Raw genomic sequence first — 22235 nt, 5'->3', positions numbered from 1 at the left:
CCTCAATTGAGGATAATTACAGAACATCAAGAGATGTCGTTTTGTAAGCACACTCCCTGCTGCAGTAAGTAAGAATTCATTCATCTGTCCTTTGGCTTCTCCTTTTGGGCTTCCAAATATGCTGAGGTCATCCCAGCATTGCTGCAATTTATGATAAATGTTTTGATAAACAAATTACTTTAGCATTTCTATTTTCCTTTGATCAGTCCCTGTGGACATTGCAAATATTATAGTAATTTAGTTATCTAAAGCATTTAGTGGATAAGTGACAAGTTGTTTTTTTTTGAAGTTGCATATATAAAATATTTCCTGTAGTGTTTAGGAAGAATATGCACACATCTCATTTTTCTGTCTCAAGCAGTCTAATCATTAGCATGTCTTAAGCTATGCATGCCCAGAATTATTCTACCTTCTTTCAAAACTAAATGAACCTTTATTCGCTCAGATGACTTTGCTATATTCAAGAGTTTTAGGGACACCTATTTTGTCCTGGGACTAGCTGTGTTCACCAGGTTCCCATTGATGTCAGTGTGATTTTCTCACAGCTCAGATAGAAAGGGCCAGTGATGGCAAGCACAGCAGAGTCTGGGCCTTCCTAATTTGCATTATATTATTAGCAGTAGTGGCAGGTGAGTTCAGAGGTAAAACTGATGGAGGAACAAACTAGGCTTTTCTCAGACTGTACAAACAACATAGGACTTTAGTCAATGTAGTATCAGGAACATAATTTCTTCACTTTATGTAAATACCTTATTTCTAAAAAATCCACCACCAAGACCATCAGCTCTTAATCAGTCTTGGATGCTACATCAGAAAAACATGGCCGAAATATATGTTTCCATTTTTTTAATGATAAATCTTTCCAGTTAGTGGGAGAAAAACTAAATAATATTTCAGGGTCCCTATTTTCTGTGTACTACTGCAGCACTTTCCATCTGTAGTGATTCTAAAAAGCATGTGATTTCCTATTGATGCTCCACCTACGTTCTCTTCTTCTCTTCTCTTCTCTTCTCTTCTCTTCTCTTCTCTTCTCTTCTCTTCTCTTCTCTTCTCTTCTCTTCTCTTCTCTTCTCTTCTCTTCTCTTTTCTCTCCTCTCCTCTCCTCTCCTCTCCTCTCCTCTCCTCTCCTCTCCTCTCCTCTCCTCTCCTCTCCTCTCCTCTCCTCTCCTCTCCTCTCCTCTCCTCTCCCCTCCCCTCCCCTCCCCTCTCCTCCCCTCCCCTCCCCTCCCCTCCTCTCCCCTCCCCTCCCCTCTCCTCCCCTCCCCTCCCCTCCCCTCCTCTCCCCTCCCCTCCCCTCCCCTCCCCTCCCCTCCCTCTCCTCTCCTCTCCTCTCCTCTCCTCTCCTCTCCTCTCCTCTCCTCTCCTCTCCTCTCCTCTCCTCTCCTCTCCTCTCCTCTCCTCTCCTCTCCTCTCCTCTCCTCTCCTCTCCTCTCCTCTCCTCTCCTCTCCTCTCCTCTCCTCTCCTCTCCTCTCCTATCTTTTTTCTATTTTGTCTGTTTCTTTCTTCCTTTTTCTCTTTCTCTTTCTCTTTCTTTCTTTCTCTTTCTCTCTTTCTCTTTCTCTTTCTCTTTCTCTTTCTCTTTCTCTCTTTTTTTTTTTCTTTTTTTTTTCTTTTCCTTTTTTTCTTTTTCTTCTTGTTTTTCCTTTTCCTTTTCTTAAGTAAAGTCTTAACAAAAAGTTTAACCCTCAGCTGTCTCTGGCAATCTTGTCCCTGAGCATGCCCTATCTCACAGGCCAACAAACTGAGCTCCAAGGAGGCTGCTCCCTGTGCTGGCTGCAGCTGTTCCCCCCCTCCCCAGCACCGAATGCTGTTGGCAGCCAATCACAGATGGAGCTAAAACCATCCTCAGCAATTTATGCAGCCACTTCCTCCAGATTTCTCACAAGAGAATTTCTGGACCAAAATTCATTCCTTTTTCGCCCAGACTTTTGATCCTGCATTGGAAATCAAATAAAGGCTTTCTGACCAGTGCTTCTTGCACAATTCTAGGTGCTTAAAGCAAAAATTGGGAACGTGCTGCAGCCATTACAGAGCGGTAGCTGTGGGGCTGAGCTAAGACCTCGCCTTTGAAAGGGTATCGGCTGCTCCATGTTTTCCCTCTCATTGTGGGCTGCTCCACAAAGCAGCATTGCCATGTGTACCGGAGGGAGCTGCTTGCCTTGCCTCTCAAATGTAAAGTGGCATGTATTCAGTTTCCTAACAAAGAGCCCACAGCCCAGAGATCCGTGATATTTAAGGAATGGCTTCTGGTTGAAATGCTTTTTTGTTTGTTTGTTTGTTTGTTTCACACCTCGGCTTTTATTTGGTTGTCCCAGCTTCCTGGAGTCTGACATTAACAGAGTAAAAGATTGTTTCTGCTTTTCTATTTATTCCTTTATAGATCTTGCTGTTGGCTGATGCTGCCAGTTTTATGGCTTATTGGATGGTGGCTTCTGTCCTGTTTGAGGCTCTGAATGGACTAAATGACACTGCAGTCCTAATGCTATATAGTTCAAGACATAGATGGCATTGTGGGAGGGGGGAGCCGTTGTTCAAAGGACGCAACAGGAAAACCTGGAGATGATTAAATCACACACATCTCTGTTAAAACTCTATATAAATTACATCTGAAGTACAAAATAGAGAGTATCACACTGCTAGCATCACTCAGCTGAGTACAGATGGGGGGCTAAAACCAAACAAAATCCTTATCTGATTTCTCTGCAGATTCACCCAGGCCTGAAAAGAGAGAAACCAAATGTCCTATCCCAGGATGTGATGGCACAGGGCACGTGACTGGGCTGTACCCTCACCACCGCAGTCTCTCAGGCTGTCCACATAAAGTTAGAGTGCCACTAGAAAGTGAGTATCATCACCCTGCAGTCCAGAATAGCAACTGGATCTGGCTTGCCATTGTGGGTATTGTGAGCCCACGATTGAGAAAAAAAACCACTTTTTCTGGGCGAGATTGTAGGAAAAGGCCGAGAGAGGAGCCACTGCACTTTCTTTGCCCTCCAACCTTTAGTCATAGTCCTGCTTCCCACATTGGCAAAGCTCAAGTACTCCTTGGCAGTAGCATTAAAAACAGCAGTAGACTCCTCAGGTGCCCTGGGAAGAATAAATTCAGACCCAATTTTCCCCATGCTGCCAGCAGATCTGTATTCTGGGAGGCCCAAGAATCTTCAAGATCTTTCTTGCCCTTACCTGTACTAAGGCATTTCAGAAATCACCTGCTTGTCTCAGAGCTGCAACCTGCTTTGCCATATCACACACCAAGGCTTGGTTTTCATTGCCAATAGCTGAGAAGCCTGGGCATGATTAATAAGAGATGTTTCCAGTGTGCCACTTACCACTGAGCTCAAAAACACATAATTTCACCAGTACATCCCAAAGATGGTCCACAGCAGGTCCCTTCTGTATGACTGTATCATGCTAACCATTTCATGCCCAGACTAACCTGAATTTCTCTGCTTATTTCTAACTGTACTGATCTGATTACTTTGGTATATCTCTACGTGTGTAATCCTGCAATGTGATATAATGAAATGCAGCATAATAAGGCAAAATATTAGTGAAACTTTATTTAAACAACCTGGTTATTTGGATTGTTTTCTGTGGCATAACAACAAATTAAGAGGTTGCTTGCACTTTACCAACATACTGTTCCTAACTGTAACTCTCCCTTTAAAAAAATATGGTAGTAACCCATATTTATGGAAACATCTGCTGAGTTAAGCAGGCTGCTGCATTTGGAAGAACTTAGCAACATTAACTTTCTAAAAATTTAAAATTAACAGGTCCTCTATAAATATCACACTTCTTATTATATGTGTTCTATTTTGTTGGCAAAGAAACACCCCAAAATTATCTGTAATCTCAATTTTGTTCCAAACAGAACAAAACCAGGTGATGGAACAATCATCTTTTGAGGTACAGTGCACCCCAAGGGGTAACACAGTACTAAAGTCATGACTACAAAGATGTATTCTCTTTCATACAGGCATGCATATCACTTTCTGTAAAAATGATCTACATCAAAGGCCATAAAAAGTGTACAGGCTTTTTCTAGTCAATTGTGTTCATGGAGTATGAACCAGAGGGTAAAGGGCTTCATGAAGTAACATCCTAGCTAACTTCTGAAGCCTATAGGAACGATGATGTGGATGTGGGAAGCCACATTACAGTGATGTAGGGTGTCAATGTTTAGGTCCAGCTGGTACCAGCCAGGCCTCTGCTCACTCACCTCCCATCCCCACTGTGGGACAGGAAGGAGAAAATCCACCCAAAGGCTCTTTAACTGAGACAAGGACAGGGAGGTTTTCACTCCCAGGTTACTGTAAGGGGCAAAAACCAGGCAGACTCAACTTGGGAAGGCAAAAAACCCTTAATTAATCTGTCACGAGAAAGAGAAAATATGACCAGATGTTAGTATCTTCCACCCACCCTCCCACCCCTTCCTTCTTCCCAGTCCCGGATCCCTTCCCTGCTGCCTCCCCCTCAGGGCACAGGGCAGGGGCAGGGGGGGTTTAGGGTCAGTTCCACACACGGTGTTTCTGCCGCTCCTTCCTCCTCAGGGGGAGGGCTCCTCACAGCCTTCCCCCCCTCCAACGCGGGGTCCCTCTCATGGCAGAGAGTCCTTCAGGAACCCCTCCGACATGAGTCCCTCCCACAGGTGCAGTCCCTCAAGCACAGACTGCTCCAGCCCGGGCTGCACACAGAGTCACGGCTGCTGGGGGAGCAGTCACCTCCTCTGGCACGGGGCCCTACACGGCTGCAGATCCATATCTGCCCCTCTTTGTGATCCTGCACAGGCTGCAGATCCACATCTGACAGCCGAGATCCTTCAGGGTCTAGAAAATCCACAAAGTCTTTCAGGGCCTGGGCCACCGCGCTCCTCCATGGGCTGCAGGGGCACAGCTGCACCATGGTCTGCGGGGAAACCTCTGCTCAGGCACCTTCTCCCCTTCCTTCCTCACTGATCTTTGTGTCTTTGCTCTGGTGTTGCTCCTCCTCCTCTTACTCTGCTCTGACGGTCTTTTTTTGTATTAATTTAGCGGTTTCATTTCTCCTTCCTGAATATGTTTCTTGTAGAAGCACATTCATCTTACTATATCTACTCAGCCTTGGCCAGAGGCAGGGACAGAATTGGAACCAGTGGAGATTCCAGCATCTTCTCACAGGAGCCACCCCAGGGGCCCTCCACTTCCAAACCATCAATACCAAAGACATAGGGATATACTTATATGTGCTGGAGGCACCAGCCTTGCTGTGTTCTTCTCTTTTTGCTGTGAAAATGTGACAGAATTGAATACCTGAGAATAAATGTTTATGATTTTTAATATATATATTTTTAATTGATGTATTTTTATTATAACTTTTTTTTTTCTTGTTCCTATTTAGTTCTTGCCATGCATGAAAACGTTTTAAAGTGCCCTACCCCAGGATGCACTGGAAGAGGACATGTCAACAGCAATCGCAACACACATAGAAGGTAGATCAGAAAAGTTCATCCACTTTAAACCTAACATATACAGGGGAGAAAACTGATGGGCACATCCTGGAATTAGATGTTCTGTACTACCCTGTAGAATGCCTGTGAACTGCAAAGGCAGAAAATTCCACTAATATTTTTGACAGATGAGATTTCAAACTGTAATTTCACTGGAGGCCTCACAGTGAAACACCATCATGTAAAAGGGATGAGAATGAGTAAATGCATTACTGATGCTACAACTGGAGAACCCATCAGGAAGCAAACTTAGTTTTGCATCCTCTACATGGGGTAGTCTTTAGCAGGAACTTCCCATCAAGGAACATTCCCTTTTAGCAAAACAGGAAATTTTAAGTGGAATACTTCAGAATCCCTGTAAAACCTCACTGCACTTCTCAGCCTTAGGAACATAATCTTCATGCCTGGAACACTCTAGACTGATAAACTTGCTTCATGCAGGGAGAAAGTAAAATTTAGAAAAGCCTTCCAGACAAACAGCTGGAGAATCACAGCTGAGCTGCAGGTGAGGCAGGGAGTGCTCTGTCTCCAGCAAGCCACTGCTGTCAGCACAGTGTATACACTACAATGTATAAATATAAATATATTGTAAAAATTTTAAAACAGCCTAGTATAAGAATATATAAACATATAAAAACATAATGTCAATCTTATGATCAGACTTGGGACATAAAACTTTCAAAGCCAGCTTTCTTTGTTGAACTGAATTTTTGTGGGATTTTCTGATTTTTGATGTTGATTGATCAGCTATTCTGAGACCATCAAAATCAGGGACCATCATGATATGTTTAATACAGAAAGTTAGTCTTTAGCAGAGGGATTACAAGCTCATCTACACAAATGGAACGTATAAAGGAACATATGAAGAAATTAATAAATAGTTTTTCATTGTGTTTCCTGTTTTAAATCTCTAGTCATCTTCTGCAGCACATAAGCTGTATCACAAACAGCCCATGTTCTAATCTAAGGAGGCAAAAAAAAAAAAACAGCACAACTTTAAATTACAAAACATATTCTTTGGTAACAGTTGCTCACATACCCCTGTCTTGTTTTGTTTTGTTTTTTCTCAATTTCTCTTTCCTTTTAATCAGCAGGAGGCTTATATGCATGGGTAAGCTGATAAAGTAAATGCTATTTGTCAAAAAATTTACTAGTGACTTGCCAGCCACAAAACATCAAAGCTGAACTGTGGAAAACTGCTACATGATTCTGTTTCCAGATATATCACCTCAAATAAACAGATTTCACAGTTTTGCATTAAGGATTAAAAAACAGATGCATCTAGGCTACAGTAGAGACAGTTCCCATATTCACAGGGTACCAGAGAAGTTCAAAGTAAAGAGGCTCCACATCACACAATTCCTTTATTTAAGATTTCTTTGTAACGTTTGTTTTTTTCCTTCCTTCTTTGTCTTCTTCCTTTTATTCACTTTTCTTTTAAACAGCCTCTCTGGTTGTCCAATTGCTGCAGCAGAAAAATTGGCAATGTCCCAGGAAAAGAACCAGCTTGAGTCTCCAAAAGCTGGGCAGTGCCATGATCAGGCTCACAGGTAAGAGCCCCTGTGAATTAGGCTTTCCGAAGCATTTCTATACAAATTGTTGATCATTCCTCAGATCTTTCACCCATTTCAGATTTAGCTACAGATTTGTCAGTATTCCAAGATCGACCTCTGAAAAGTTAAGACTTGATTGTAACTCAAAATCAACAAGCAGTGTTTTTATGGTTTTTGTACGTGTGATAGACATTAAAGACAGTGGGTGTATCTTTTGAAAAGCAATCTTATTCTGCTCAATTTTACTTTAACACAAATGACCTCATCAGTGGTTCTCAAATGTCTTCTTTAAACCAGATCTCTTGTTTTGCTGAAATACTTTAAACAATTTTCAAGAATTCTTTCTTGTTACAATATTTTGACCACTGAACCTTGATTAAAGGTCTTTTAAGTTTTATTGCACTTTTAGCAGTCCTCATTTATTTCATGATTTTTTTCAGAAGAATCTTCTAGTTATCCCAAGTAGTTTGTTGTATTGGCATTACATTATTCTGAGAGGTTTGACATCTCTGCTCATTTTACTATCCCACAATTAAATAATTCATATTTTGAATTTCTTTATTTTAAATTTATTGGTTTAATTAGTTTAATTTATTTTTATACAGTGGCATCAAAAAGGGGAAATATTTTATTACAATTGTACTTTGAGAGTTATATGGACCCTACAGACATGCATAATTTGTACATCATTGGCACCACGACCATTACAACCTATTATATTCAGGTCTATTTGGGGACACTTTAATTTGTGGATTATTGACATGATCAGCTGTAATGGTTCCTTCAGAGCCATTACAGAATATTATGTCCATGTGTCTGCCAACTGCACGTGCCTTAACTCTACATATGAAAAGTCCTCAGGAAATTGCTAAAGACAAGTAGTTACTGAACAGTAACTAAATGGAATAACACGCCATATATCATTCTTTTCTCCAAAATAACAGGTGCAATTATTTTGGATCATCTTTTATGAGGTTTATACCATACTCATTCACGTTACAGTGTGCACGATAGTGACCCATAAAACTATAATTCTATTGACCAGAAAATTTTCTATTTCATAAATAAAGTGCCATGCTATAGTAGTAAAGAGGTAAAGCAGCATCTTTTTTGTAAGGAGCCAAACCTGTAACTAGGCAAAACCAGTTTATTTCATGTCTGCCACTTTGAACTTGTACAAAGTCAAAGTGTTATTTGACTACTAGGTCAGCCACCATATTTGCATTATTTATTTCTGGTATACACATTCCAGTAAGATTTCCACATGGCAACAGCATATTTTCTGATGCTGAGAAGAAATTGCATCTCATTCCTCAAGAAAAACTTATTTCAAGATAGTCTTGCCTTTCTCTTACATTCTTTCCCTTCCCTCTGCAGGACAAATTTAACAAAGCAACCTGAGGTAGCTCAGTACACTTACAGAACTTCACAGCCAGTCACCTCCTCCAGAGCCACCCTGATGAAAGACCAGGAGAAGTTTGGGAAAGTTCCATTTGATTATGCCAGCTTTGATGCACAAGTCTTTGGCAAACGCACAATAGCACCTGTGGCACAAGGACGAAAAACACCCCAGTTCCTGGAATGTAAGCTTAAAATTCCATTGTCTCTTGGAAAAATAGGCAAAATGTCAATAAGGTGGTGGTTGTTTTGCTTTTTGCTTGTTCTGCTGTCAAATTTCTAGAATTCAAAAAATCCCTCTTACAAGCATCTTTAACCACTTGTGGCCAGAATGCTAAATATAGTTTGCTAAATATAGAATGTTAGAATAGTAAGTAAAATCACTATAAGGTTTACTTTTTTGATGTTTCTTTTTAAATAAATTATCAGGGAAAAAGAAGAGTAAAATGAATTGTTTATGTCTTCTCTGCTTCCTTCACTAAATTATAATATCCTTATGTGATAGGATCCTGCCATGAGAATTGCCATGGATTGTGTCTGCACGAGACATTATGAATTGTAGTACAGAGAAATCCAAGTTAGTCTTTAAAAGTAATTTCAGATACCTTATAAATGTATCCATACAAGTATTATTTCTCCTACATTACCATGTGCCTCAGCTGCATTACTTCCAGTCCTGGATTGTTTTGCTCTCTGATTTCTGTCCTACACCATATTTGTATTGCAAACAAATCCAATGCATCAGATTGTTATTGAGACTCCCCTGCTCTCATCACTAACAGATTTGCTGAGGTATTACTCTGTACAAATGAGATACCACAGTGTGGACACTGATAACAGATGATCTTCACTATCTGCATGGGAAACTTCAGCAAGATTCTGTCATTGTGTTGACCATTATAAAATACTCTTTAGTTAAAGAAACAAATGATTCTGTTGCCATGAGGCAAATGGAAAAAGGGGTTTCATTGCAACATATTTGTGTACAGAAGAAAACAGGTTCAAAACAATGTGAGAAAAGGCTCTTTAGCTGGATTTTCTTTTGTTCAGAACAAAAAAAAAATAGTGAAGGAAAATAAAAAAGGTAAGCAAACTTCACTGCTTTTATTCCCCAAAAAGGTGAACATTCATAGTAAGGTGAACAGAAAAGCAGATTTTTTTAACATATATACTTAACATATAATATTATAATATAATATAAATTTAAAATCATATTATATTATGTATATTATATTTATGAAATTTATAAATTTATATATATGTGTATTTGTCTATGTTTTCATATATATTTATACACATACATATATATATGTTTATAGGTATCACTGTGTTTGTGTTTACATATAAACACCATTTAAAATTGCAAATTAAAAGTAGATATTTATCTGTCCTGAAAAATAGGCTTGTTTAAATGAAAGCAAATATGTGCATTGCCAGCTTCTTGGGTGTCAGATTTTCCAATTTTGTTTGTCAAATTGAATATTCCCTATTAGCTGTCTCTTTGCACAGTTGCTTGTCTATTTCACAGGTTCATTTCCAGGAAAAAATGATTGAAATGTTTTTATACAAATGCAAATCCCTATATACGCAATTTATGTATAATATATATCAGGGCTGAAGTTTACAGCCTGTTCCTGCAAATACTGCAGTGTGCTGCTATTATTTTAGTGGAAAGGTGAAAGTAAAAGATCAGGTGAGTGCTTCAGCTATGCACATATAAAAAAGTTGGCAATAAGAAGCTGATGATGTAGTTATTGGTTCACTGTCCTAACCAGAAGGCCATTGCTCACTCTGTGGTTTCTACACTTACAAAATTGGTCTATTAAAAAAACATCCACCTCTCATAGCCTGCTGTTTTTTCCCTAATTTTTTTTAGGGTGAGTAACAGAAAATGTACTTTTTTTGCTCTTTAAATATATAATTTCAAATATAATTTGAAGTTATCTGTAGTAACTGCTAAAAATGCAGATTCTCTTGCTTGCGCTACAGTTTTACAACAAAGTAGATAAACCCTTTTTAATTTGCACTGAAGAAAGGGAGCAGTGAAACATGAGGCTTTATGCATTGCTCTGAGATGCTTCCAGTACTTAGAAAAAAAAAATATGGCATTCAGCTATAATCAGTGCACACAAACAAGCATTCCTCTCAGAGCATCCCAAGTTTGAGAAAAGATGAGTTATTCAATGTCTTGTGTAGGTCTTAGCATTAAAATGCACTCAGCCAAAGATCTACGTCCAAAGGACACCAGAGCCTTGGGGCTCAGATCTTTATGGAGTGAGCAGATGGTCATACACAGAAATGTTCTTGGTATATCTGGGTGTAGGCTGAGAAATTGGATTTTGCTTAGTTTATCTTTGTAGGACACTGTGAAAGCTAAAGACAAAAGAAGTGATTATTGCATCCTAAGAGCTGAAATCACACTGCTGTGTTTTCCCTGCAACAGTTAATGACATCTCAAGCTCCAAAATCCAGAACAGAGAGCAGAGTTCTTTCTGCCTGTTTTAGAGTAAGTGCTGCTGAGGGAACAGAAAACAAAGAACCACACACATCAGTTTTGTCTGTGAAAGTGCTTTTCTGTTCACCTGTTATGTTTTCGTTATCAACTGACCTCTTTGTTCCTCACAAATCTCTGTATTATTCCAAATGATATCAACATAAGACAGTGAGCCAAGGTCAGTTTTATTCTGAATGTTCATTGCGTTCATTTTTAAATGGATTAAAGGGGATGCTTAGATTTCCAAGAATTTCCATGAAATCAGGACTCAATATTCCTAAAAGATAATGTTCTTATCTGATTGCTCTGGTTCATTCAAGAGCCTGGTCTTGTTCTTATTCGCATGAGCAAAGATTTTCAAATAGTAGACTTATTCATTTAAGTAGGGTAAGCAGTGTTGTTTTAGCTAAGACTGGACAAGTCACTGTTGTTTTTTTTAACACAATAGAGCTCCAAGAGGAAGCCTTTATAAGGATGTATTTACAATTACATTTACCCACCAATGTTGTCAGGTCACAATGAATCATTTACTAACTCTTGTTCAGTCTTTCCTTGGACATCATTGCTTTTAAAGCCTGAATAAAGAATGAGTAAAATCTGAGTAAAAGTCTCAAATGCTTTGTTGAAAGATATGTATTTGCTAGGTAGAAATAAAATTATCATGTTTCTGAAGCCATTTTTACAGAAAACTCTTACTGCCAATAGGAAAGGGATTGCTTGAAATGTATTCTTTGGATATTTTAATGTATGAAATTGTGGTCTGAGAAACAAAACTATTTAATGGGGAAAAATCTCATACATGCAATTGCTAATCAAATCTCTCTTCAACAGCAAAGCATTTTTCAAATCCAGTGAAATTTTCTAATCGACTGCCTAGTGCTAGCGCCCACACACAGAGCCCTTGCCATGCCAACTCTTATAGCTACGGTCAATGTAGTGAAGACACCCACATAGCAGCAGCTGCTGCTATCCTGAACCTTTCCACCCGCTGCAGGGAAGCAGCAGAGATCCTCTCCAACAAACCACAGAGTCTGTCTGCCAAGGTAGGGTAGTCCAAGAACCTGGAGGGTGTGCTAGCTACTGAACTGTGCGAATAAACTGTCTTTCATGTTAGTGACTGCATTAAATCCCCAAAAAGGAGGCTTCTGTTTGCATGCTCTTTTGAAGAGAGGCAGAGCAAAAAATCAGTAGTGACCAGTTCTGATAAAAATAAATGAATAGCAGGAATTATGTTGCTAACTCTTTTCATAATTGAGCCTTAAATACAAGGGGGGAGTTCTGTGGGAGGAAAAAAGAAGGTTATTTGAAATCCAGCAACAGTGTGTGGTGGGTAATAAGTTAGAGCTGCTTAAAGAGAAAATTTTCTTCCTTCTGAAACCTGCCATAAGCAACCATTTTGGAGGCTTATTTTCAAACAAAAATTAAATAAATCATGTAATTAATCAAGGTGATATTTTCCTAGCCATGGAACAGAACTATACCTATTAAGTCTGTTGTGTTTGGAGCTCATGAAAGTTTGACAAGGCGTAGGGAGGGAAACAACAACTGACTTTTGTAAAATTATCCTTTATGCTGGCAAGGGAAGTGAATCAGGCCCACAGTGTTTGGAGATAGATAATTTGGTCAAGTCTGTCATAATGGAAAGCTGCCTAATATCGTAGATGTCTGAGTGGCTTTCATGTTTTGGTTTCTGCTCTGCATTTCCTCATAGGTCTTTATGATTTACAAATGGTACTGTGAGAGCTACGAGCATTATTTTCTGTGCCATTACAGAGTATTATATTGTTGATTAAAGTAGACAAGATTTTCTTCTGGTAACTGTGTTTCTGGGAGCACTGCTGTTTATTATTTGTATTAACATCACACATGCACCATGGCCATAAAACTTTGGAAAGCTCTGTGTTGCTGGGAGGGGGGCATTACAAGAATTTTAGAAGAAATCACTGGACAATGAAAAGAGGTGTATTTACCAAAACACACAGTAGTAGGTCTGTTTCTGCTGTGGGACTCTGAGTGATGATGTATGCCCCAAAAGAGAAATGACCTTTTTTGTCTGTTTTAGCACAAGGCCCAGTCTGCCTAGAGATGGTTTCCACAGCTGTTGGTCTAAAATTTGGTTGGGCCTTCATCCACTATCTCTAAGAAGCTTGCTAATATTCTTTGAGTGGAACCATTAGTTTTACCATCAGTGCAAAACTTTGTTAGGTATTCCAAGCCTTGCTCCTTTGCTGAGTGGTATCTCCTATGTCATTGCCTTTGATTTCCACTTGTGGGGTCTTGGATCTTGAAAATTATGTTGGGTGATGCCACGAGGGGGACTTTTTAGAGTGTGTCCACATGCATTCCCTGTCACTCAGACATTATCTGTCCCAAAGATTGCTCACAGAGCCTTTAGGATGAGAGATCCATCCTTAATATCTGCTGTGGAAAGCTTCCACTAATCTTCAATAGAGACTTCTTCTAGCAGGGAATTGGAAACTGATGCCAATGGCCGGATTAAATTGCTGCTGCAGCCTTTGGCTGACCTCAGCCATAGACCTTCTTGCCAGAGAAGAGCAGTAAAGGGACCAGGCATAACCTAAAGATTTTCTCTTCTGTATCTGCTTCGTTGTTGCCAAATCATAGGGAAGGTTTGAATGGAAGTGAACATAATAGTAATGATATAGAGGGACACTTGGGGCACATAGCTTACTCCTTTTTCACAGCCAGTAATCCAGCCTAAAAGAAAATCACCTGCATACCTTGCTGTCTGCCTGCCTCCACTTTTGCCAGATCTTCTGGAGGGCATACTGCTACAAAACATCTGACAGAAGAATCAGAATTAGCTTCAGGCCACAACACCAGCAAGTAAGCCCCAAACATATTTGATGGTCAAAACCACACAAAACCCCTTTTATTTGGTTTTGGATACTTATTACTTTTATCACACAGGACCCAAAGAAAAAACATGGAAAGAAATCACTAGACGCCCTTCAGTGAAGGTGTTTTCTATGTTAAATATGAAACAAAAAAGTAAGGCTCCTTTAAAATATAACATTATCTATTTATCAATCTTTCTGAATTGTTTTGTGGATGGTATTGGCTGCAAAGATAAATCTTTAACTGATAGAATATTTTACAGATTTTTAGATTATAAAAAGCATCTCTTGAGGCTTTATCAGTGTTTGTGTAACTCAGATAACTCAAATAATGCAGTGTCAACAGATGACTGGGGAATTAATGATTTCTTTTTTCTACTCTTGACAACACAGACATTCACCAAGTCTGAAAATACGTGTGTGGGGTGGCTGTGTTCAGAGCCCCATAATATCAGGCTCCATAGTCTTGCCCCTTGCCACCTTCCTTTGTTCCTTTGCCTAAGAAAACCTGATTGGCATTGTCCACGTTTTAGCAGATCAAAACTTCTGACTTCTAAAGGCAACCTCACAGCAACCCAAGTCATGACACTTTGCAGGTGGGAGGCAGTGTGGTGGTAGAGCAAGGGCATGTGGGTCTGCAGAAGATTTCCTGGACTTGCAGGAAATCCTTTACAAGTTACACAGTTGTCAAAATTGTAAAAATATTGTGATTCCAAGTTTTAAAAGCAGAATTTGAACTTCAGCATTTCAAGCAAGTGTTATTTGCTTGCATTTGCTCAAGGCATGCATATGTCAGCTTTCTTAAACGGGTGGGGAAAACACAAAAAAAATTTAAGCATGAATGTATTCTCAAAGTAGTTCTTTTTTTTCTTTTTTGTTTTTTTTTTCCTTTTCAAATTTTATGTCTCGATCTACAGAATGTTGTCCATTTTTCAGTAATGGTGTTCATTACCACTTTTATATAAATAAAGATAATCAGTGGAAGAAGTACTTAGTTTTACTGCTAAAATTACAAATTTCACTTATTTAATAGATTTTCAAATACATATTTCACATTCTTAACATATCAGTTAAAAGGGAGTGTCTAAGGTAAAAAAAAGAAAAAATCTAATTATACATTAACAGTACCCTTAGTAAGAAAAATGTTCAAATAGATCTAACATGAAAGGTGATCTTAAAAAATCTCAAGATTAAAATTATGACTTTATAAATTAAGCATTTTAAATAAATTTAGTCTGAGATTGACATTAAAATGGATCCGAAGCTTTGATTATGGATTGTCTATATCAGCACCCTACAAAATACTCAGATCATGAGACACCTTGATGATACTGTTTTAAAAAATAAATAATACCACAATATTATTACATTGTCTGAGCCATTCAGCCTCAGCCTGGGACTATAGTAAACTGTTCCTTTGAATATAATCGTGAGCAGCCTATTCCCATGCAGTCAGTACCTCAAACCAGTCTCCTGGTTGCATTTGGTTTGCTTTTGGTTTGTGTAGCTTCGTGCAGCTCCTACTGAAGTCAACAGAACTCCCCTAGAAGGTTTTTCCTGCAGTTTCTAGCATAGTGCAATAGTCTACATCATCAGAACACTCGTAACATTCTTCCCTGTTTTTAGCTTTCACCACATTCATGTCTCATAGAGGTAGCTGCAGGCAATACAGTTTATCTGTATCCTCATCAATATGGCTTGCCAAACATTTTGTTGACTGTTTTGGTGGTTTTCCCACCTGTTTAGACAAAATGGCATATGCACACTATGCCTTGAAAGAAAACAAAAAATGACACTTACTAAAAATGTTTAAAGTTCAAATTCTGTTTTCTGAATGAAATTATGTCATCATCTCTTCATTCTTGGATATTGATGATCATGATAATTACATCAATTATTTCAACAATGTAAGTTAGTACTCAGCACATTTGTCAGGCAGACCTTTAGTTCAGATACCTTCAAGCCTAAAAACATGTTTAAAAAGAAGCCAAGAATATCACTAGGTGCCATCCTGTTATACTGCTGTGCATCATGCTCCTTGAGTACATTTTTGGCTTGCTTTTTTTTTAATTTGTGAATTACTCCGGGCTGAAAATGTGACTTCATTTTTTTCTCAGAAGTTGCTGGGCAGTTGCATGTTTTCTTATTTTTTCTTATTAGTATTTTAATTTGGTTCAGAAGTCAACTGCTTAAATTGAAGTCTGAAGAACTGAGGGCTAGGTGCATGATTTTTTTATTGGCTGGGAATAGAAAAAGTGGTAGTCTTTTTGATGGAGTTGCATTAAGAACAGTATCCACACACATGGCAAGATACAAATTTCAGGGTTATTCCCAATACCAGAACTGCAGAGCTGTTTAGATCTTTCCAAACTAGACTGAACTGCTAATGGGAATATAAAATCACTAATACTGTTTTTTCTTTGGACTTACTTAGCATTAAGTTGTATGGCTGATGCCAACCAAAGAGCACATAAAACCCTTTATGTGTAATGATACAGCCTCCCTAAGGCCACAGGTTTGAAATAAGATTCATGCAGACAGAGTTAATTCACTTTTAAAGTGATAAAGCTTAAGTCGTAATCATTACTGGTGACACACTGTGGAGAATTAAATGTTGTGAGTGATCAGATGGACAAAAAGCATACAAAAAAATGCTGGAGTAACTTGTCATACATAAAAAAAGTCATTCTTTTGTTGTCCTAGCTGATGTAGTTCAGTTCTGAGGACAAAACATACTAATACACTAGAAAATATTCTGTAATATTCGTATCATAAAATAAAGGGGGCTGAAAAAACTTGACTTCAAAGTATAAGATGCCTGGAGTGGATAAAGATATTTTGTTTGTTTGTTTGTTTACATATTTATATTGGTACTAATTTTAAGTAGATATTGACAGTATTGTTTGTACCTTATCTTTTCACTGAATAGATCCTGGAATGAAGAAAATATGCCACGGTCATTTTTTTCTCATATTTTTTATTCTTAAATCCTTTTCCCAGCTGCTTGTAAAACCTGTGGGGGTGATAACACTGTCACTGATGTGAGAGTAGATAAGGAGTAACCCAAATTTAATCAGTGTGTGTATCCTCTCACCCTCCTTGATTTTTCTTCATTGCTTCTGTGATTTTTTTCCTTGGTTTATGTAAAATGTAAATAGGATCAAAATCAGGCTTCAGAGATTTACACAGCTGCAAAGTAATATTAAGTCAGGATACAATAAGATATAGTTACATCTTTATTTGGCTTATGTTTTAAGGAAGGATCGGAACAGTTTACATTGTTTTGGTAGCTATATTTTAAATATGCCTTGATAAATACATATAGGCCTGTTCACACATTCACATACTAGGATTTTACCTTCACTGAGGAGAACACAAACTTCCCAGTTCTAAGCTAAGCCTAGTAAATGCCATCTTCTCTCAGCATGTCATAGCACTGCTCTAGCATTTTTTGCCGTGTGCCATTTTTGCCTTTTTAGCTCCATTTCAAATTTAATGTAACATTAAACATGCTAAAACAAGCAAAGGAGACATATTGAGAGGAGGGTGGGATGAGAATAGGGATGAAAACTGGAGCAGTATCTCTGACTCTGCTCTCCTCTTGCTCTGCTGTTTGGAGTCTGATACGAAGGCAGCTCTTTTATACCATTCTGAATAAAAAGCCATTCTGTAAACGTGTGATCCATCCTGAAATGGGCAAAAGGGGATATTTTTTCCATTACTATATTTAATTGTTGTGTGCATCTGTGAGCTCACTTAAACCCCATCTGTACACTACTTCGCAAGCCTACAAGCCAGCCTTCCCTGGTCAGAATTAGGTACATGCTGGACAACTCAACTTCTATGTGAACTTCAGGAAAGTGCTGAAGGAGCTTTAAATATTCATGTTAGTAAATGGTCTGAGTACCAACCAGAGCTCCTCATTGTGGCTAATGGTATCTGTCTTTCAGAGACAATATATTTTCTGATATTTTTTACCTTTTTTACATTTCATCGAGGAGGGGACCTTGGTTTTTTTGGTCCTTTTTGTTATTGCTGTTGCTTTCTGAGTAGTTGATATTTTGTCAGTGACAGAGAATCTGCACTATTTATGGGTTTTGCACTATAAAACTACAGCAGCCCAGTCACATGGCTTCCTTTCCTAAGCCATCTGTCACAGAGGTCTGGAATTTTATGTGAATATTGGTTGTGCAGACTTAACCCAAGTTTTTTTTATTATGAAAAATGTCAGCAACTACAATATTTAGCATTTTACTTTACATTGGTCATTAAACTTGATTACTGTAGCTCTGTTTCATTGCTATAGTTACATATCAACTACGAAGCCAAAAAACAGAGGGGCAATCATGGCAGAGCTACACTGTCAGATCCTGGAGTGTGCACTTGGCACTGATATAGTTAATATCTTGGATTTTTGTAACTAAGGTTTATTAATGCTGGTATAAAAATGTATTTGATATTATACAGATGGCATAAGATGTTGTGGTTACTAAGTTATTATCCAGGATAAGCTGCACTGTCAAATTCAGGGCTTAAAACTATCACAGGAGATTAAACTATTTACTAAAAAGGGGCAGAAAGATATAACCAAAGCGTCTTAGTATGAACATATTAGAAGTGTATTTACTTCCCATAAATATAATAAAACATTTCTCTTTAAGCTGTATGATTGAAAATGGGAACTTTGCTATGCAGGAGAAGCAAACATAAGAGGTGCCTGAGTTTCTGAACCAGGGGCAGATGGCTTGGTAGTGCTTCAATCTAGGTGGGCATCTGTCTTAGGCCCATGGATACAAAATTGACTCCGGCTTTCCTACTGAGGAGAGATCATTGGGCCCTAATTTTTCATCTCCTGCTACATTTTTCTTCTGATTAAAAGCTTTAATTGGACACATTTTACCTTTAAATGAGCCATCACTGATTTTTAGATTGAGAAGGCTGCATGGAGGAATCTTGTGCCTTCAGTCCAACTGGGGTGGCCATGTCACTCTTTCAACACAAGGAAGGATTCCTGATTTCAATACAACTGTTTGGAAGGTCCTTAAGCAAGGATAAGCTTCACTTCTCTTTAACCATCAAATGGCTAATCATAACACTCCAGCAATAGTTAATAGGAAGAAAGAGAGTCTTAGTGCCAGTGTCTCATCTCTTCCCTCTCCTTCATTAGACCTCTTCTCTATTAGAAGATGTCTAATAAAGATAGAAAAAAACCTGCCTCTTGGACATACCTGTCTACTTAATTTACAACAGAGTGTGTAGGTGATTCACTTACACTATAGGTTTACTTTTATATTGCTCACTGTAGGAAGTCTCTATTTGGGTTTATGTGACTGTCTCCTACGATTATACAGCACTGAGTTCCCAAGAAGTGTCTGAGCTTTGTGGTGGTGCAAATAAAAAGTATTAGTAGTGACAATAACAGGAAGACTCAAACTAGTGCTAATTACAGTATTCTACATGTGTAGGTCTTTGACATTGTCATTTATCTCCATAGTCTTTTAAGGATTTCCACCGTATTCAGGGCAACACACAGAACTAGACTATCAAGTGCTTCTCCAGAAGCCACCCCTTTCACCTCTTCCCCTACTTGACCTTAGTAATTTGGCAATAGCAAAGTCTTATATTTATCCCTATATGCACCATATGTCAGTATCCAGTGTTGTATACTGAGCATGAGGGGAAATATTTTGTTGCTTCCATTAGTAAGTTTCACTTTCAGTAACTTTTCGTTATTTGAAGAAAAGGAGGTAGTACTCTTTTTCTGTGGTCAGATAGAGTAGGGCAGAACAGGGAGGGTTTTTCCCCTTGTTCTTCTTGTACATCTGAGCAGCACTTGCCCATTCTTGTGAGTAGGAGCTGCTCTGACAGCTTCTTTCAGCCTGGAAAGAGAAGCTGCACACGCTGCTCACATTGCTGATGTTGAACACTCCTCTGCCATCAGAGGTTGCTCTTTACTGTACTTCTCAGGTAGTAAAGGCTTTGTTAACTCATGTTGAAGGTCTCCATCAGGGAGAACCTCCTCAAGTTCCTCCTGTGGCTCCCAGTACAGTGGTCCCAGAGCAGAATTATGCCTTAGTGGCCCAGTCAGGCTGTGATTGAGGCAATATGCTATTTTGAGTGATGTACAAAACCCTTGTGAAAATTTCTCCTACTGTGCTACACTTCTAGTCATATTTCTTCCCCCTCCTTCTCTCCCCCATGATGCAGATGTTGTAATGTTTCTGGGGTGTGGGGGGAAGGGAGGATATGTAATGGTAATGATGTTGATGACCTAAACAATGCATTAATGCTTTTAACTGTGAATTGGGGTCATAGTTCTCTGGAAGAGTGAAAAGATCAAGAAGATTTAAAGCTAAACTTTTTTTAAATAAAACTAGATTTAGGATGTATAGGTTATGGTTTAGAGGCATCTTATTTAAATTCTACTTATTATATTTAAGCTGAGATACTGAAGCTACTCTTAAGTCTGCCTGAGAGTTGGACATTAACTGGTATAAATCGAAAAGCTGGGTTTAGTTTCAGCTAAATTTAAATAAAAGCGTGCATTTATATTTATCCTTTAAAAGCACCACATGGTTATGTTGCAGCCTCACTATGTCCATATTTAAACATGTCTCTGTTTCCTGTTGCATGTCAGGGGGCTGATATAGAAGTGGATGAAAATGGCACTCTGGATTTGAGCATGAAAAAGAACCGAAGTCAAGACAAAGTTATGCCCCTCACTTCTTCCAGCACAGCACTGCCCACTCCTTCCTCTTCTCCTTTCAAAACAAGCAGCATCCTGGTAAATGCAGCCTTCTACCAGGCTCTTTGTGAGCAGGAGGGCTGGGACACACCAATCAACTACAGCAAGACCCATGGCAGGAAAGATGAAGAAAAAGAGGTATTTTTGCAGTTTCTGAGTGAAATCTTCTGTTGGATGAGTGGCCATATGATGGTCTTTGGGATGACCAATCTAGAGCAGTTTAAAGGGAATCTATTTCCACAGGCAGAGGTTTGTGAACATTGAGCTGGCTTCAGTGCCTTACGGGATGTGGCATAAAAAAACCCAAACACTATTCACTGTGAAAAATCTTTCTCTGAGCATACTTGTAGATGACTATAAGTCTCTAATATAAGGAAACAAAAGCTATCCACCATTAGAGACTGCTTTTTAAATCATTATTCCTAATGGCTCAGTTTTAGAGCACTTACACTCAAACGACCAAGGGGTCACTTGGAAAAAAATAAGAAAAACACAAACCAACATAGCTTGTTGCATACTGAAAAAAAAAAATCTTCTGCATCAATTCTTTATATTCTAGATAACTCATTATTTAAGCAATTAAACACATGCTTAGAACTCTGGCTGAAATATTTTTTCAGTGGCAGACTTTTTATTTTGCATTTAACATATTTCAAGAAATCCCTGCCAGTGAGTCTTAGATATCACTGCTGAGTCCAATGGTCTAGAAGACAATCTGAGAGCAAAAATTTAGAAATACAAAATTGTGAGGAATTCCTGAATGGTTTTATTACAATAAATAGGACAAGAGGATATGTACATAATTTCTACCAATTGAGATATTTTTTATCTAATAAGGAAACAGCATGGAAAAACTTGGTGAGTATATAAAGGTGTCTTCCTTCTTCAACTTGTCCTTGGAAATGTAAAAGCCCAGTCTCAAAAAGACAGTTGCAGGAACAAAGATGAGCAACTAAAATTTCAGATACTTTTATTTAGTAACTTTCCAGCTTTAATGGCTAACTTTCTAGACTGCAACTTCAAACTCGGTAATTAAACTGACTTTGGTTTTGTTTCTGGTTTTGCCCTTCCGTATCTGCTTATATCATCTTATCAACAAGGCAGCATAGGGTCCTACAGTCCTTCTTATACTATTTTGCTGGCAAGTTTGGTTTTATTTTTTTCTCTTGAGCCTGGATGTCAGAACATGGATTGCTTGTGTTTTTCTTAAATCAGAAAGGGTCCATAAGCACTTTTAAAAGCTAATTACATAAAATGTTAGTAATTAACATGGACAAGCCTAAGTGATACCTTTGAAGAACAGACTGAAAGATGTCCCAGTTTGGAGTTTTTAATGAAGCTTTAAATACTTTTTTCTCCCTGTTTGGCTTTCTACATAGAATAATAACATTTTGGAGTGGGTTTGACACAAGACAGCAGGCTGAGGGCTCAGGCTCTTCCCTATTATTGCTGCATAATGAGCAAATACATCCAGCTTCAAGAGAAACACCTTGCTGCAAGGGATCAGTCCATGTCACAGGCTTGGCAAAGAGGCTTTTCTGGCTGCTCTTCCTCCATGCTGCCACCACAGCTCAGCAGAGAAGCTGTAGCAGAAGCAGCTTTGCTTCCTCCCAGTCTCTGCTCAACTTTCAGAAGCCTGTGATGGGTGGCTCATTGTTTCCCTGCCCTTACCAGCACAGGGAGCTGAAGACACCAGCA

The 22235-nt window shown here is 38.7% G+C and overlaps 1 protein-coding gene across 4 annotated transcripts in view; it reads left to right on the top strand.

Annotated features, from left to right (window-relative positions):
* Positions 1-22235, top strand: part of ST18 (ST18 C2H2C-type zinc finger transcription factor) — a 181865-nt gene that overhangs the window by 137534 nt on the left and 22096 nt on the right. For all 4 annotated transcript variants that reach the window (XM_071737528.1, XM_071737527.1, XM_071737530.1 and 1 more), the window contains 6 exons: positions 2708-2842; positions 5381-5471; positions 6935-7039; positions 8420-8625; positions 11766-11977; positions 20430-20675. In XM_071737528.1, coding sequence (XP_071593629.1) covers positions 2708-2842; positions 5381-5471; positions 6935-7039; positions 8420-8625; positions 11766-11977; positions 20430-20675 — 995 coding nt within the window. The remainder of the gene's footprint in view (positions 1-2707; positions 2843-5380; positions 5472-6934; positions 7040-8419; positions 8626-11765; positions 11978-20429; positions 20676-22235) is intronic.

This window comes from Heliangelus exortis, chromosome 2 (genome assembly GCF_036169615.1).
Source record: "Heliangelus exortis chromosome 2, bHelExo1.hap1, whole genome shotgun sequence".
NCBI lineage: Eukaryota > Metazoa > Chordata > Aves > Apodiformes > Trochilidae > Heliangelus > Heliangelus exortis.
Note: the sequence above shows the minus strand (reverse complement) of the source record. Positions and strands in the feature narration are given on the sequence as shown.